Here is a 19,605-nt window from a genome sequence, read left to right as displayed (position 1 = left end):
AGATAGATAGATAGATAGATAGATAGATAGATAGATGCATAGATACATAGATGATAAAAGAGCAATAAAAAGATAAAGGGTTGGCTGTTTTAGATAGTCTCTATATGTAGCCAAAGCAGACCTGTGATTCACATTATATTCCAAACTCAAAATCATAATAATCCGTCTTTCTCACCTTCATAGTACAGAGAATAGAGACAATAATGGCTATATGCAGGTAGGCTAAGAGGTTTATATGCTGCTTTTGTCTGCGTCATCCTTGGCCAGCAAGAGGCCCTGCTCCTGTACCAGAAGGTCCATCCAGAGGGGAAAGCATATGCCTGCCTGATCTGCCAGACGCCCTGGGAATGGAGTACAGGCCCCCTCCAATTCCCTAAACATTCCTGCTATTCAGTGGGGTGTTGCCCCGGCTACTGAATTTTTCTAGTTACCCTATCCCATCTTTCCCCAAGTATTCCTTTGCATCTGTAGGATCCTTAGATCCACCACTATAGCCTACATTAGGATGGAGGGGATATGAGAGCCAACTCCAGTACTAAGATGTTGTAAGAGAAGACAGACCAAGAAAAACAACCCAAGTACATAGTTAGCTACAGCAAAAATTGGACCAAGATGCCAAGACTCTCCTGACCACATTTGAAAGAAGAGATGGGTAGGCGCCAATGCAAGAATTCCTACAACAACCAGAAAAGCAACATGAATCCAGTGAACATGCAACAGGAAGACTTGAACACCCTAATCCAGAAAGAGTAGGATAAATTGAATTGAAATGTAACATTATAAAAGTGATAGAGACCCTGAAACAGAATGTGAAAAACTCCCTTAAAGAAATGGAAGACAAGACAAACAAAAAGTTAGAAGAAATTAATAAATCCCTCAAAGATACCCAAGAAAACCAAGAAAAAAGCAATCAAACAGGTAATGGAAACAGTTCAAGACTTGAAGACCAAAATGGAGGTAATAAAGAAAACACAAATCAAGAGATGGCTGGATATGGAAAATCTGGGTAAATGAACAAGAACTATAGAGACAAGTATAACCAACAGAATATAAGAGATAGAAGAAAGAATCAGAGACACTGAAGGAAATAAACTCATTGATCAAAGAAAACAGCAAATCCAAAAAATTCTTAACACAAAACATCCAAGAAATTTGGGACACCATGAAAAGACCAAACCTAAGAATAATAGGGGTAGAAGGAGAAGAATTACAGCTCAAAGACTCAGAAAATATATTCAACAACATTATAGAAGAAAACTTTCCTAACCTAAAGAAGCATGTTCCTATGATGGTACAAGAAGCATACAGAACACCGAATAGACTGGATTTAAAAAAAAAGTCCCCTAACCATATAATAATCAAAACACAAAACATACAGAATAAAGAAAGAATATTAAGAGCTGCAAAGGAAAAAGGTCAAGAAACATATAAAGGTAAACCTATCAGAATTATACCTGACTTCTCTATGGAAACCATGAAAGCTAGAAGATCTTGGATAGATGTGATGCAGACACTAAGAGACCATGGATGCAAGCCCAGACTACTATATCCAGCAAAGCTCACATTCACCATCAATGGAGAAAACAAGATATTCCAGGACAAAAACAAATTTAATCAAACCCAGCCTCACAGAAAGTACTAGAGGAAAACCAAACACAAGGAAGCCAACAACACCCATAATAGCACAGACATTTAACACCCCTCTACCAGCACTACTCAAAGAAGTGAAGCACACAAACTCTACCACCAAAAAACATAATAATAATTGGTGTTAACAGCCACTAGTTATTAATATCACTTAATATCAATGAACTCAATTCACCTACAAAAGGTAAAGGATAAGAGAATGAATACGAAAACAGGATCCAACATTCTGCTGTTTATAAGAAACACACCTCAACCACAAAGACAGACATTACTTCAGAGTAAAAAATTGCAAAATGGTTTTTAATAAAATGGACCTAAGAAACAAGTGGGTGTGGCTATCCAAAAAAATATCTAACAAAATTGACTTCAAATTAAAATCAACCAGAAGAGAGAGAGAAGAACACTTTATACTCTTTATACTCATAACAGGAACAGTTCATCAAGATGAAGTCTCAATCCTAAATATCTATGCTCCTAATATAAAACCACCCACATATGTAAAAGAAACTTTACTAGAACACAAAGCACACATCAAACTCCACACATTAATAGTAGGAGATTTCAACACTCCTCTCTCACAAATAGACAGGTCAACCAGAGAGAAACTTAACAAAAAAATAAGAGAACTAACAGAGGTAATGAATCAAATGGACATAACAGACATCTATAGAACATTCCACCCAAATAGGAAAGAATATACCTTCTTCTCGGCATCTCATGGAAACTTCTCAAAAATTGATCACATACTTGGTAACAAAGCAAACATCCACAAATACAAAAAAAATTTAGTAACCACCTGTGTCTTATCAGATCACCATGGAATAAAGTTAGAATTTAACAAGAATTCTACCCCCCAGAAAGCCTAAAAACTCATGGAAATTGAACAGTCAAATACTGAACCACCCCTGGGTCAGGGAAGAAATAAAGAAAGAAATTAAAGTCTTCCTTGAATTCAACAAAAATAAAGATACAACATGCCCAAACCTGCAGGACACAATGAAAGCAGTGTTAAGAGGAAAGTTCATATCACTAACTGCACAGATTAAAGAAAAAAACAGAGAATGCTCACATTAAAGACTTCACGGTACAGCTGAAAGATCTAGAAAAAAAAAGAAGCAGACTCACCCAGGAGGAGTAGAAGACTGGAAATAATCAAAACAAAAGCTGAAATCAACAAAATAGAAACACAAAAAAATCCAAAGAATCAATGAAACAAAGAGCTGGTTCTTTGAGAAAGTCAACAAGATTGACAAACTCTTATCCAAACTAATCAAAGGTAGAGAGATAACACACAAATTAACAAGATCAGAAATGAAAAGTACATAACAACAGACATTAAGAAAATTCAGAGAATCATTAGGTCTTACTGCAAAAGCCTGTACACCACAAAATTGGAAAATGTAAAAGAAATGGACATTTTTAAAGATAAGTACCATAGACCAAAATTAAATCAAGACTAGGTGAACAATTTAAAAAGATATATAAGTTGCAAGGAATTAGAAGCTATTTTCAAACCTCCCAACCAAAAAAAGTCCAGGACCATATGAGTTTAATGCAGAATTCTACCAGAACTTCCAAGAAGACCTAATACCTATACTCCTAAATGTGTTTCACATAATAGAAACAGACACATCATTGCCAAACTCCTTTTATGAAGCTACAGTTACCCCGATACCAAAACCACACAAAGACACAACCAGAAAAGAGAATTACAGACCAATTTCTTTCATGAACATCAATGCAAAAATTCCCAATAAAATATTGGCAAACTAAATCCAAGAACACATCAAAAAATCATCTATTATGATCAAGTAGGCTTCATCCCAGAGATGCAGGGCTGGTTCAACATAAGAAAATCTATCAATGTAATCCACCACATAAATAAACTGAAAGAAAAAATATACGATCTTTTCATTACATGCTGAAAAAAAATTTGACAAAATTCAACACCATTTTATGATAAAGGTCTTGGAGAGATTAAGGATACAAGGATCATACCTAAATATAATAAAAGCAATATACAATAAGCCAATAACTAATATAAAATTAAATAGAGAGAAAATCAAAGCCATTCCACTAAATCAGGACAAGACAAGGTTGTCCAATCTATATCTCTTCAATATAGTACTTGAAGTTCTAGCAATAGCAATAAGACAACATAAGGAGATCAAGGAAATTCAAATCAGAAAGGAAGAAGTCAAACTTTCATTATTTGCAAATGATATGATAGTGTATATAAGTGACCCCAAAAACTCTAACACAGAATCCTACAGCTTATAAATACCTTCAGTGATGTGGCGGAATACATGATCAACTCAAAAAAATTAGTAGCCCACCATACACAAAGAATAAAGAAGCAGAGAAGGTGTAACATGAGGGGCGGCTGTGAGGATTTCTGTCCTGCCCAGTTCCCACAGCCAGCAAGCCACAAAGAAAACCACACAGAGAGTCTACATTAGATATAAACTGATTGGCCCATTAGCTCAGGCTTCTTATTAACTCTTATAACATATTATCCCATTATTCTTATCTATGTTAGCCATATGGCTTGGTACTTTCCTCAGTGGGGCAGGTCATATGCTGCTTCTTCGGTGGTCTGGGCAGGACTGGTAAGAATGGGCTTCCTCCTTCCAAATATTCTCCTGTTCTCATAGCCCCGCCTCCACTTCCTGTCTGGTTGACCTGCCTATACTTCCTGCCTGGCCAAACAGAGTTTGTTTAAAACATGATTGACAAAATACAGAAAATTCTCCTGCACCAAGAGGGAAATTAGAGAAACATCACCTTTCACGATAGTCACAAACAGCATAATGTATTTTGGGGTAACTCTAACCAAGGAAGTGAAAAATCTATTTGACCAGAACTTTAAGGCTTTGAAGACAGGAATTAAAGAGGATATCAGAAAATGGAAGGATCTCTCATGCTCCTGGAATGGTAGGATCAACATTCTACCAAATGGTAGGATCAATTCTACCAAAGGCAATCTGTAGATTCAATGCAATTCCCATCAAAATCCCAACAAAATTCTTCACAAATCTTGAGAGAACAATAATCAACTTTATATGGAAAAAAACCCAGGATAGCCAAAACAATCCTATACAATAAAGGAACATCTGGAGGCATTACCATCCCTGACTTCAAACTCTATTACAGAGCTACAGTAATGAAAACAGCTTGGTATTAGCATAAAAACAGAGACGTTGACCAATGGAATCAAATTGAAGACCTGGATATTAACCCACAAACCTATGAACACCTGATTTTTGACAAAGGAGCTAAAAGTATACAATGGAAGAAAGAAAGCATCTTCAACAAATGGTGCTGGTATAACTTGTTGTCAACCTGTAGAAGAATGAAAATAGATCCATATCTATCACCATGCACAAAACTCAAATCCAAATGGACTAAAGACCTCAATATAAATCTGACCACACTGAACCTGATAGAAAAGAAAGTGGGATCTAGACTGCAACACACAGGCAAAGGAGACCACTTCCTACATATAACCCCAGTAGCACAGACAATAAGAGCAACAATGAATAAATGGAACCTCCTGGAACTGAGAAGCTTTTGTAAAGCAACGGACACTGTCATTAAGACAAAAAAGGCAGCCTACTGAATGGAAAAAGATCTTCACCAACCCCATTTCAGACAAAGGTCTAACCTCCAAAATATATAAAGAACTCAAGAAACAAGACATTAAAATTCTAAATAACCCAATTAAAAAGTGGAATACTGATTGGAACAGAAGATTCTCAACATAAGAAGTTCAAATGTCCAAAAGACACTTAAGGTCATGTTCAACTTTCTTAGCAATCAGGGAAATGCAAATTAAAACAACTTTGAGATACCATCTTACACCTGTCATAATGGCTAAAATCAAAAACACCAATGATTACCTATGCTGGAGAGGATGTGGAGTAACGGGAACACTCCTCCATTGCTGGTGAAAATGTAAACTTGTGCAACCCACTTTGGAAATCAGTGTGGCATTTTCTCAGGAAATTGGGAGTCAACCTACCTCAAAATCAAGCAATACCACTCTTTGACATCTTTGATTTTGATGCAAATGGATGAAAATAGAAAACACTATCTGGGTTATCTTACTCAGGATAGTGTTTTCTATTTCCATCCACTTGCATGCAAAATTCAAGATGTCATTGTTTTTTACCACTGAGTAGTATTATAATGTGTGTGTGTGTGTGTGTGTGTGTGTGTGTGTGTGTGTGTGTGTGTGTCACACTTTCTTTATCCATTCTTCCATTGAGGGGCATCTAGGATGTTTCCAGGTTCTGGCTATTACAAATAGGACTGCTATGAACATAGTTGAACAAATCCTTTTGTAGTATGATTGGGCATCCCTTGGATATATTACTAAGACTAGTATTGCTGGATCCTGAGGTAGGTTGAATCCCAATTTTCTGAGAAACCTCCACACTGATATCCAAAGTGGTTGCACAAGTTTGCATTCCCTCCAGCAATGAATGAGTGTTCCCTTACTACACATCCTATCCAGCATAGGTTATCATTGCTGTTTTTGATTTTAGCCATTCTGACAGGTGTAAGATGGTATCTCAAAGTTGTTTTGATATCCATTTCCTTGATAGCTAAAAAAGTTGAACATGTCCTTAAGTATCTTTTGGACATTTGAACTTCTGTTGAGAATTCTCTGTTCAGTTCAGTGCCCCCATTTTTAATTGGGTTAATTAGTATTTTAAAGTCTAGTTTCTTGAGTTCTTTATATATTTTGGAGATCAGACCTTTGTCTGTTGCAGGGTTGGTGAAGATCTTCTCCCAGTCAGTGGGTTGCCTTTTTGTCTTAGTGACAGTGTTCTTTGCTTTACAGAAACTTCTCAGTTTCAGGAGGTCCCATTTATTCATTGCTGCTCTTAATGTCTGTGTTACTGGGGTTATACATAGGAAGTGGTCTTTTGTGCCCATGTATTGACACTTCCCACTTTCTCTTCTATCAGGTTCAGTATGGCCGAATTTATATTAAGGTCTTCAATCCATTTGGACTTGAGTTTTGTGCATGGTGATAGATATGGATCTATTTTCATTATTATACAAGTTGACATCCAGTTATGCCAGCACCATTTGTTAAAGATGCTTTCTTTCTTCCATTGTATAATTTTAGCTTCTTTGTCAAAAATCATGTTTTCATAGGTTTGTGGATTAAATCCCGGGTCTTCATTCAATTCCATTGGTCAACATCTCTGTTTTTATGCCAATATCAAGCTGTATTAATTACTGTAGCTCTGTAATAGAGTTTGGTGCCAGGGATAGTAATGCCTCTGGAAGTTCCTTTATTATATAGGATTGTTTTGGCTATCCTGCATTTTTGTTTTTCTATATAAAGTTGATTAATGTTCTCTCAAAAACTGTGAAAAATTTTGTTGGGATTTTGATGGGGATTTCTTTGAATTTATGGATTGCCTTTGGTAGAATTGCCATTTTTTTCTATGTTGATCTTATCAATCAAGATTATGGGAGATCCTTCCATTTCTGATATCCTCTTTAATTCCTGTCTTCAAAGCCTTAAAGTTCTTGTCAAATAGATCTTTCACTTCCTTGGTTAGTGTTACCCCAAGATTCATTATGCTATTTGTGGCTATTGTGAAAGGTGATATTTCTCTGATTTCCCTCTCCACTTCTTTATCCTTTGTGTATAGAAGGGCTACTGATTTTTTGGAGTTGATCTTGTATCCTGCCACATCACTGAAGGTATTTATCAGCTATAGGTTCTCTGGTAGAATTTTTAGGGGCACTTATGTACACTATCATATCATCTGCAAATAACAAAAGTTTGACTTCTTCATTTCCAATTTGAATCCCCTTCATCTACTTATGTTGTCTTATTGCTATTGCTCGAACTTCAAGCACTATATTGAAGAGGTATGGAGAGAGTGGACACCTTTGTTTTGTTCCTAATTTTAGTGGAACGGCTTTGAGTTTATCTCCATTTAGCTCAATGTTAGCTGCTGGCTTGCTGTATATTCCTTTTATTATATTTAGATAAGATCTTTATATCCCTAATCTCTCTAAGACCTTTATCATAGAGCAGTGTTGAATTTTGTCAAATGTTTTTCAGCAAGTAATGAAATGATCATGTGTTTTTTCTTTCAGTTTATTTATATGATAGATTACATTGGTAGATTTTTGTATTTTGAACCAGCCCTGCATCTCTGGGATGAAGCCTATTTGATCATAATGGAGGAATTTTTGATATGTCGTTGGAAGAATTCTTGCATTGGTGCCAGCCCATTTTTTCCTTCAAATGAGGCCAGCAGAGTCTTAGCATCTTGGTCCAAACTTTGCTGTGGCTTACTCTGTACTTGTGAATTTTTCTTGGTCTGCTCTTTCTTAGGTACCCTCAGCACTGGAGCTGGCTCTCAGATCCCCTCTGCCTTGAAGCAGGCTGAGTTTGGGGATACAAGGACCTTGCAGATTAAAAGGGGTGATTGAGGGCAGACTCTTAGCACAGTAGCAGGGCCTCTTGCCTGGGTCCAAGGACCTTGCAGGCAGGCTTGGGATGCACGTAGGTGGTACAAAGAAGCTCCATCAGCAGGGACACTCCCACTGGCTCCCCAACCTCTCAGCCCTGGAGCTGGCTGAGCTGTGGGATCCAAGGACCTCGCAGGTGAAAGGGGGTGCTTGGGTGCAGGCTCTCAGCACTGTAGCAGGGCCTCTTTCCTGACTCCAAGGACCAATAAATTTCTTGAATTTCTAGGTAGAGCAATAAGACAACAAGGCTCCAAGGACCTTGCGGACAAAAGGCGAGCTTGGGATGCAGGGTGGGGTGGTACAAAGAAGCCCCAGCAGCAGGGACACTCCCACTGGCTCTCCAATCTCTCAGCCCCAGAGCAGGCTGAGTTGGGGAATCCAAGGAACTTTCCCGTGAAAAGGGGTGCTTGGGGGCAGGCTAGAGTGTGCTAAAGAAAGCCAGCAGGTTGGAAACACCCCACTGGATGGCCAGAAAAGCTTAGGGAGTTGGAGAGGTCTGTACTCAGTTCTCCAGGACCATCCGGCCGCCGAGCCACTCACTCACCTGTCTGGATTCTCTCAGTGCAGGAGCAGGGTCTCTTGCCTGGGTCCAAGGACCAATATAGTTCTTGAAGTTCTAGCTAAAGCAATAAGACAACAAAAGGACATCAAAGGGATACAAATTGGAAGAAAGAAGTCAAGCTTTCACTGTTCACAGGGGATATGATAGTATATATAAGTGACCCCAAGAATTCTACTAGGAAGTTCTACCACTAATAAACACCTTGAGTAATGTGGCAAGATACAATATCAACTCAAAAAAGTCAGTATCCCTCCTATATACAAATGATAAAAAAGCTGAGAAAGAAATTAGAGAAATATCACCATTCACAATAACCACAGATAACATAAGATATTTTGAAGCAATACTAACCAAAGAAGTGAAAAACCTATTTGACAATAACTTTAAGTCATTGAAGAAAGAAATTGAAAAAGATACCAGATAATGGAAAGATACCCCAATCTCTTGCATAGGAAGGATCAAGATAGTAAAAATGGCAATCCTACCAAAAGCAATCTATAGATTCAATGCAATCCCCATTAAAATCCCAACACAATTCTTCACAGACCTCAAAAGAAAAATACTCAACTTCATATGAAAAAACAAAAAATCCTAGGAGAGCCAAAACAATCATGTATAATAAAGGAGCTTCTGGAGGCATAACCACCCCTGATATCAAGCCCTATTACAGAGCTACAGTAATGAAAACTGCTTGGTATTGGCAAAAAAAAAAGAGAGAGAGATAAAGAGAAGTTGACCAATGGAATCATATCAAAGACCAGGATATTTAATTCATACACCTATGAACAGCTGATTTTTGAAAAAAGAAGCTAATATTATACAATGGGAAAAAGAAAGCATCTTCAACATGTTGAAGGAGGCCACATGCTGGTTCCTGGCTGCCCCAGCCCTGAAATTATAACGCAGAAACCATATTTAAATCACTGCTTGGCCCATTAGCTCTAGCTTCTTATTTGGTAACTCTTAAATCTTAATTTTACACATCTCCATTAAACTGTACATCACCATGAGGTTGTGGCTTACCAGCAAAGTTTCAGCATGTCTGTGTCTGGTGGCAGCTCCATGGCTTCTCTCTAATTCTGCCTCCCTTCTCCCAGCATTCAGTTTAGTTTTCCCTACCTACCTAAGTTCTTCCCTATCAATAGGCCAAGACAGTTTCTTTATTCACCAATGGTATTCACAGAGGGGGAATTCCACATCACTTCCCCTTTTCTGTTTAAATAAGAATGAAGGTTAGCCAAAACCATCTTGTACAAAAAAAAAAATCTGGAAGCATCACAATCCCTGACTTCAAACTCTACTAAAGAGCTACAATAGTGAAAACAGACTGGTATTGATATAAAAATATACAAGAGGACCAATGGCACAAAATCAAAGACCCAGATATTAATCCACACATCTTTGAACACCTGATCTTTGACAACGAACTAAAAAGTGTGAAATGGAAAAAAGAAAGCATATTTAACAAATGGTGCTGGCATAACTGGATATCAACATATAGAAGAATGAAAATAGACCAATCTCTATTACCATGAACAAAACTCACGTCCAAATGGATCAAAGACCTCAACATAGTGCCGGCCACACTGAAACTCAATGGAGAGAAAGTAGGAAGTACACTTAAACACATTAGCACGGGAGACTACTCCCTAACTATAACCCCAGTAGCACAGACACTGAGAGAAACAATTAATAAATGGGACCTCCTGAAACAGAAAAGCTTCTGTAGAGCAAAAGACATGATTTCTTTATCCTATTCCACCCTGCCCCCCAAAACTGCCTTTTCATCTGCAGGGTCCTTGGATCCCCTAGCACAGCCTACTTAAGGGCAGAGGGGATCTGAGAGCCAGCTCCAGTGCTGAGGAGACCCAAGAGAGAGCAGACCAAGAAAAACTACCAAGTACACAGTAAGCCACAGAAAAGATTGGACCAAGATGCCAAGACTCAGCCAGCATCATTTGAAGGTAAACCTATCATAATTACTCCCAACTTCTCAATAGAAACCATGAAAGCCAGAAGGTCTTAGATAGGTGTGCTGCAGACACTAAGAGACCATGCATGCAAGCCCAGACTACTATACACGGCAAAACACAAACACTACCACCAAAAAAAATAACTAAAGTTAATAATTACTGGTCATTAATATCACTTAATATCAATGGACTCAACTCACCTATAAAAAGGTACAGGTTAAGAGAACAGATATGAAAACATGATCCAACACTCTGCTGTTTACAAGAAACACATTTCAACCTCAAAGACAGACACTACCCCCAGAGTCTTTGAGTTGTGCTGATGGAGGGTTGTCAGATGTCTGTGCTATTGTAGGTGTTGTTGGCTTCCTTGAGTTGAGGTTTTCCTTCTAGTACTTTCTGTAAGGCTAGGTTTGTGGCTACGTATTGTTTAAATCTTTTTTTTTTTTGTCATGGAATATCTCGTTTTCTCCATCGATGGTGAAAGCAAACTTTGCTGGGTATAGTAGTCTGGGTTTGCATCAGTGGTCTCTTAGGGTCTGCAGCACATTCTATCCAAGACCTTCTGGCTTTCATTGTTTCCAAAGACAAGTCAGGTGTAATTCTGATAGGTTTACCTTTATATGTTACTTGACTTTTTTCTTTTGCAGCTCTTAATATTCTTGTTTTATTCTGTATGTTTTGTGTTTTGATTTATTTATTTATTTATTAAAAATTTCCACCTCCTCCCATCCTCCCATTTCCCTCCCACTTTCCCCAAGAAGGTCAGGATGGGAAACGGGAAAGCTGAGACCAACAGACATGGGACTGCAACTGGGCGTGTAGAGGCGAGCCCCAAGAGCACCCAAGAGGGGGCTCCCAAACCCCTACCACAGTGTGCCTTGGGAAAGGGCCACCCACCACATGTGTGTTTTGGTTATTATATGACAAGGGGATTTTTTTTATCCAGTCTATTTGGTGTTCTGTAAGCTTCTTGTACCTTTATAGGAATATCCTTCTTTAGGTTGGGAAAGTTTTCTTCTATAATTTTGTTGAATATATATTCTGGGCCTTTGAGCTGTAATTCTTTTCCTTCTTCTACCCCTATTATTCTTAGGTTTGGTCTTTTCATGGTATCCCCGATTTCCCAGATGTTTTGTGTTAAGAATTTGTTGGATTTGCTGTTTTCTTTGATCAATGAGTCTATTTCCTCTATTGTATCTTTAGCATCTGAGATTCTTTCTTCTATCTCTTGTATTCTGTTGGTTATACTTGTCTCTGTAGTTCCTATTCATTTACCCAGATTTTCCATATCCAGCCATCTCTTGATTTGTGTTTTCTTTATTACGTCCATTTTGGTCTTCACGTCTTGAACTCTTTCCATTACCTGTTTGATTGCTTTTTCTTGGTTTTCTTAGGTATCTCTGAGGAATTTATTCATTTCTTCAAACTTTTCCTTAGTCTACTCATCCATTTCTTTAAGGGAGTTTTTCACATTCTGTTTCAGGATCTCTAGAACTTTCATAATGTTACATTTAAATTTGATTTATTCACTTTTTCTGGATTAGGGTGTTTAAGTCTTCCTTTTGTGTGTTAGCTGGATTCTGGTGTTATCATGTTGTTTTTCAGGTTGTTGGAGGGATTCTTGAGTTAGCACCTGCCCATCTCTTCCTTCAAATGAGGCCAGCAGAGTCTTAGCATCTTGGTCCAATCTTTGCTGTAGCTTACTGTGTACTTGGGAGGTTTTTTTTGGTCCGCCCTCTCTTGAGTCCTCTTAGCACTGGATCTGGCTCTCAGATCCCCTCTGCCCTGAATCAGGCTGTGATGGGGGATCACTCCAGATCTCCTCAGCATGGGAGCAGGGCCTCTTGCTTGGCTCCAAGGACCTTGCAGACAAAAGGGTGGGTTTGGTGGGCAGGATGGTGTGGTATAAAGAAGCCCCGGTAGCAGTACAACTCATCACAGGCTTCCCAGACCCCTCAGCCCCAAAGCAGGCTGAGTTGAAGGATCCAAGGACCCCGCAGATGAAAAGGATTGTTTGTGGGCAAGATGGGATGGGATAAAGAAAGCCAGTAGCCAGGAATATGCCCCACTAGATGGCCAAAAAGTTTAGGGAATTGGAGAGTGCCTGGACTCTGTTCCCTGGGACTATCTAGCCAGGTGGCCACTCACCCACCACTTCTGATCTCCTCTGCATAGACATATATGTTTAATGAAAGGTATGCTAAAGACAAAAAAAGATATGAAGAAAAGTAAATTTTTTTATTTTTTTTTCTTTCCCACATCAAACAGCTCTTGCCTTGAAATAGAAACTCTGGATTTTTTTCTTTTAACAACATGCTTGGATTTAAAGTACAAAGCCATTGTCCATCTCTAAAACCAACTCTATATATCTATAAGTATAAATACACACACACACACATATATATATATATACATATTTTTGTTCTCATGGATGATATTTGATTTTCTTGATGATTCTTATTGGGTAGTTATTTTCCATCTGTCAGTATTCAGACAGCCAGGGTGTCTTGAATTTTTTAATATGAGCAAAGACAAGAAGAGAACCGTGCCCCCCATCCTATATGCTTTCCTTACCACCTGTATGGTTATCATCATTGTGAATAAGCTGTCATTTCTCCTTTCCAAGAGGTTTCTCCTCCTCAAATCGAATCTATTAATTTTGATGGTTATAATTTTTCTTCTTCTGTGGAAGCAAGAGCAAAACCCCTTCCCCAACACAGCACATCTCCTGGCTTCCATTGTGAGGTCAGTACATCCTAGAAATAGTAATACTTCCTACAACAGAGGGGAGCAGAGAAAAATGTAGGGCTCAGTAAAAATCAATTTAAAAAAAGAAAAGAAGGATGGTTTTAATTTTAACATAGTAAAATTACAAAAAACAGTTATCAAGCAAGAAGTAGAGTTACAATATTTATATCTATTTTATCTTTTACCATAACTAAGGAAAACTATAGTATTACTAGCTACTATCTGTCCTTCAACTCCATCAAAGGCTCCAGAAGGATATGATATTACCTATGGAAACAGGAAGTGCACTGTAAGCAACTTCCAAAATTTTAGAAATGACAGAGACATCTCATAACCTGGACAGTCACCCAAAGTTCTTCTGTACCATTTCATCTTCAGCCTACTGGCCCATAGTATCCAGAAAACTTTTCATAAAGCAGGTAATTTCAAAGGCAGTTTTGCCTACATTGACCATTTATCAGTCACTTTCTTCTGTATCCTGCAGATTGTCTGGCAGACTCTTTGACGAAGCAGGAACCCCAAAGAATGGTCTCACATTTAGCCAAGTTCAGAAGTCATTTCTCTGTGGGTCCTGCATGTCCAGTTCATCAAGCAGTTGAGGCAAGCGCAGTTTTGTGCCCAAATGTCTAAACAACTTCATAAGGAGTCTCTTCAATGCCCATCTTCCTCTAGATGTAGATTGGTGTTGCCAGGAGCAGATGTGTCTCACTGTTATGAAAAGTCCTAAATTCTTAAAACACTTTAAATGCCATATTCTGTAGTCTTTAAAAGATTTGAAGAATCCATATCTTGCTGAAATACGTCTCTGTACATCTAAAATATCTAACTAACATGACTACAAATTTGAATATTAGAGCTGGTTAACTATTAACCAAAATTTTTTAAAAATGTAAAATCACATTTTTATATGAGCTGGACAAACACAATACCTTAATCAAGAGCAGAAATATACATATAGCAAAATTAACCTTAAATTTGTATCAATAGACCAAGATCCATACCAATGCAAATATCTATAGCATATCCCTTTTAAAAATGTAAACAAACATTTATAAACAATATTTGGAAATATGGGCGTAGTTCTTCTCCAAACTGCTTCCTGCTGTATGTTAGGTAAAGTAATTTTTGAGGGGTATTCAAGACAACCTTTCAGGGGATTTTGACCCATTAAAATATGTTAGTCTGGAAGCAAAATCCACAGATTTCTCATCTTCTGTAGAAACAGAAGAAGGACCTCTTTTTCAAAGCAACATATCCTTAGACTCAAATTTTAAATTCAAGATACCTTTACAGTGGTTTAGTTTAGCAGCCTGTACAATTAAATGTCTCTTTGTACTTAACTACTTCACAATCAAAAAAATTCAAAGACAACACAATAATATACATAATCTGTTGCAGGAAGAGTGGGGTCCTTTTGTTCCAGCCACCCTGCTATCTTACACCCAAAATAATCACACAGAAACTGTATTCACTTAAACACTGCCTTGCCCATTATATCTAGACTCTTATTGACTAACTCTCAAATCTTAATTTAACCCATTTCTGTTCATCTGTCTTCACCACAAGGTTGTGGCTTACCAGGAAAAATTCAGCATGTCTGATTCTGGAAGCTCCATGGTGGTTCTCTCCATGATGGCTCTCTCTGATTCTGCTTTCTTCCTCCCAGAATTCAGTTCTGTCTCCCCACCTACCTAAGTTCTGCCCTATCACCAGGCCCAAATCAGTTTCTATATTAACCAATGAAAGCAGCACAAATACAGAAAGATCTCCTATACCAATAATCCAAACTCTTTTGTATATTCCATCATATGTGGCTTTTCTTACTTTATTACTTTTTAATATTTATTTTATTACCTTGACTCCTTTAATTCATGACTGTCTCTATTCTTTCTCTTTTAAGACTTTGTTTTATTTTTTTCTCCCAAGCCTACAACCATTTATCCATTACTGTGACCCGTTTTGAGGTTTTTTTATGTCTGAATTTTTCCTATTGTGTATCTGTAATTCTTTACTGTCCAGGGGCACTTCTTAAAATGCTAAGAGCATCTTAAAAACTCAAGCTGCACCATTGATAGGGGAAATACCACACTACCTGCTTGCCCTGCCGAGTCCAGCATGGTGGAGTTGCTCACCACCTCCAAAAGCCATGCATACTGCCCCATCTCTAGGCACACAGCCAGTCCATGTTGCCACCAAGTGAGCCATAGCACATTGCTCACAAACCCCATTCAGATGCTCAGTTTCCTGAAAGAACCAGAGGTTGCACTGGCAGCATGACCCCAAAAGCCTGCTTTTCAAAGCTGAACAGCTATTTTTTCTGCTACCACTGAGTCAGGAAAACCTCTCTTAAAGGAGCTGCACCATGCCACCAGCAAACAGCAAGAAGTTGTGTTAAACTCTGTATTTTTGTGTCTAGAATTCCTTTTCAAGCTCTCTCAGGTTTTTAAGTGGATTTAGTTAACCATGTTGGTATACCAATTTGTTGAAGGAGGCTTCTCATTGTTTCCTGGCTGCTCAGCCCCAAAATAATAACACAGAAATTATATTATTTAAATCATGGCTTGGCCCATTAGTTCTGGCTTCTTATTTGGTAACTCTTACATCTTAATTTAACTCACCTCCATTAATTTGTGCATCACCATGAGGTGGTGTTCCACCAGCAAAGTTTCAACACATCTGTGTCCGGTGGAGGTTCCATGGCTTCTCTCTAACTCTGCTTCCCCTCTCCCAGCATTCAGTGCCGTTTTCCCTGCCTACCTAAGTTCTGCCTTATCAACAGGCCAAGGCAGTTTCTTTATTCACCAATGGTATTCATACAGAGGAGAATCCTACATCATCAACAAACGGTGCTGGCATACCTGGATATCAACCTGTAGATGAATGCAAATAGATCCCTACCTATCCCCATGCACAAAACGCAAGCCCAAATGGATTAAAGACCTCAATATAAATATGACCAAACTGAACCTATAGAAGAGAAAGTGGAACATAATACTGTCTTTGTAATACTGTCACTCCCGTCATCCTGAACTGGAGTTATACACAGAAGAGGACAGAAGAGGGAAGTGCTCTTTGATAATACCACCACATCTAGAAAACAGTTATAACTGTACCCAGTAATCTATATGTGCCTTTCAGGTAGGATGCTTTTGTTTATTGTGCACAAAGTTTATTCCACAATATCTGAACTTTATAATTGACCTAAAGGGGGGCATATGTTTAAAAACTAGTGAGCATGGTAGAAATGCCAGAAAAGGTTCCACTTGAATATAGAATTGTTGAGTCATATCCAGACAGTGTGAGTTCATTCATGTTGCTAGGCTGACTGTAGAGGGGCAGAAGGAGGCTCACAGGGTGAGATCTGCAATATTGTGCTGAAATTGACATCCTGAGAAACCCTGCCATAGGTGAATCTTCCAACTAAATCCATAGAAATACATTAAGCAGGAACACACCACCTTCCTCATATTTTAGTACGTAGATCTCTATAAAACTTAGAAATTCTGTACTTAGTGTGATCTGTTGCTTTGTGTTTCCTTGTGAGCTGAACACTGGGGGAATGCAGAATTTTAATTGTTGTTTCCCCAGTACAAGGCCCACTGCCATTTTTATCTTCTATGAGATTTTTGCTGCGAAGAAAAATAGGATTGCAGTTTTGTCTGGCAGATGGAGATGGTGTGGTGCATGCTTGGTTATAAAATTACTCATGGAGCCTGGGGTTAATAGTTGGTGAGTATTTACAGTGTGGTAGAAGGCGTGGTATACACTGTATAACCTTAATTACCTAAATGTATTCACACTTGAATCTAGGACTCATCAAGATGAGCTGCTTGCAACTGGGTGACTTTGTTCTTACCTTCTTGTGCTTTGTTTCCTAAAATGCACATTACAAAAATTAAATAAAAGCTTCTTTTAAAACCTTATAAAAACAAAAATCAGAAATAGAAACTTTTTCAAAATATAGCATAGATTTAACCACTATCACCTTCAGTGACCAAATACATGCTGTTCTTTATTACATTTTCTTTCTGATGAAAAAGACATTTGTCAATAGTGGTCAACAGCTCTCCTGGACCCCAGAGAGCTTCCAAGGAGTCCCATCAAAAGAAAATGTTAAAGCCCCGAGTAAGACAGCTCCAGAAATGCTGAAGTCAGTATTTGTATAACAAGTCCAGTATAAATCAACTTCCACAAGGTTGACTACTTTCTCAGTTGATTTAAACTTGGTTTGTCAACTAAACAAGGTGATGAAAATGTCACAAACTAATAAACACAAAGCCATGTTCAAGGCTACTTCTGCCCGATTAAAACAGATCTCAGTCGCTGCCAGACTGTTTTTGTTTCTGTAGATCTTTCTGAAGAAACCCCTTCTTCACATTCTTCCTCTTCAGAAGTGTCCTGCATGGCTCTCTGCAGAAGTAGCTTGAGACTCCTGCTCTGGAACCTACGATGCCTAACGGAGCCAACGAGGAAATAAATTATAGGATTGGCACAGCTGTTAACACATGACAGAAATATTGTCACTGAATAAAAATCACAAAGCACAACATAATTAAAATTTTCGATCCATTCTAAGAGAAACTGGTAGATTCCGTAGGGCAAACCAAAGAGCAGAAAGACCAACACTGTGCACCCAATGGTTACATACAGCCTTGTCACAGGGATCCTGTGTGTGCCACAAAAGATGGTAATCATTAAGATCAGACTGGACCCTAAAAGAGCCACAAATAAAACAATTAGCCATGCAGCAGCAATGAAATCAAATGTCTGACACCAACCATGGCCAAGACTATCAAATAGGAAGCCACATTCTTCCCCTTCCAGGATGCTTAGCAGCAGTGACAAAAACCAAAGCAGGGTACATATGACAGCCGATGTGTGCCTTGGGCGTTGGCTGCGATACCAGATGGGGCACCTGACAGACAGGCTTCGTTCAATGCTTATGGCACTGAGCATGCTCAGGCCACAAAGATAAGCAATGTTTAATACAACAAAAGAAAAGAGAGGAATGTCAATGGTCTTGGAGTAGAGTGTGTCCAATATAATATAAAAGCACTGTACGATTTGAAAGCAAAGGAAAAGGAAGTCAGCTCCAGCCAAGTTGAGGATGTACACAGAGAAGCCATTCCTTTGCATGTGGAAGCCCAGAAGCCACAGCACTATGGCATTTCCAATCAGCCCAACCAGGGCAATGATGAGGGAAAGGAAGGTCATGGTACAGAATATGATGGCACAAAGTGGAATTTCAGTGTGGTTTCTTCCATTCACTGTTGTGATGTTAGTCCCCCAGTCTGTGATGTTTGCATCCACTCTTAGGAGCTCTCCAGTAGTGTTCCTGGAAAAAAAACAAGATATGAACATATACTACATTCTCTCTTCTTCTCAGTACCATTTTGCTCTGCGTAAATGACTGACCTGGTTCATAGAGAGGGTAAAGAGGATTGTAGAGACTGAGTAAATTATGAAAACAGATATTTCTGGAGACATCATTTAATTACAATTACAGCTTGTAATTGATTTGGGCTATCAACAAACCATGTCCTGTACTGACCTGAGAGTAGCTGGTGGCCCCAATATAGACAATAGTGTTTTGGGCTGTGTCAGAAAGAAATGGAACTCTGAACACTACTTTCTCTCCATCCTAAGACTGGTTCTTTTCTGGTTCAGGAACTTGGAAACTAGAATTATGGCCATCAGCTGTTCTCAGTCCTGGCAGGGTAAGGATATCAACTGGGAAAAATGGAAATCATGAATGAGAGTCTTAATGGAAATGCCAAGTCTAATTAAGACCAGTAAGAAAAGAACCAGACGTGCAGTCTAAAGAGTCCCTGTCTCCATTTCAGATTTGATACTAGAAATCAGAAAAGCTTTTGAAGTCATCAGAAAAGTTTCTGTTGCCTGCTGCTACATCACAAGTGTCCATCTCTCTATTGAGACTTGGTGAGTAATTGAGAATTCTCACTAAACAAACACATGAATTAATCATAAACCCAACAATAGCTATTTATTTGGATTAAATTTTTGCAAATACTGTACAGCAAGTTATTACTACAAAACACACAGAAAAGGAATAAAACATTGTTGCTTAGGGCTCTGTCAGTGGAAAGATCTAGTGAGTTTGAAATAATGGCTTATGCTAAGAGATAGAAGATGATGGCCTTTGTCTTT

At 38.4% G+C, this 19,605-nt stretch overlaps 1 protein-coding gene across 1 annotated transcript; it reads right to left on the bottom strand.

Annotated features, from left to right (window-relative positions):
* Window positions 1-17,720: 17,720 nt before the first annotated feature.
* Window positions 17,721-18,651, bottom strand: Mrgprx2 (MAS related GPR family member X2). The gene has a single exon (XM_075952868.1). The coding sequence runs from the start codon at window positions 18,649-18,651 to the stop codon at window positions 17,728-17,730; it is 924 nt and encodes a 307-aa protein (XP_075808983.1). The 3' UTR covers window positions 17,721-17,727.
* Window positions 18,652-19,605: the final 954 nt, after the last annotated feature.

Source organism: Microtus pennsylvanicus, chromosome 18, assembly GCF_037038515.1.
Source record: "Microtus pennsylvanicus isolate mMicPen1 chromosome 18, mMicPen1.hap1, whole genome shotgun sequence".
Classification (NCBI taxonomy): domain Eukaryota; kingdom Metazoa; phylum Chordata; class Mammalia; order Rodentia; family Cricetidae; genus Microtus; species Microtus pennsylvanicus.
The sequence above is the reverse complement of the archived record's forward strand: the minus strand, read 5'-3'. Positions and strand labels throughout refer to the sequence as shown.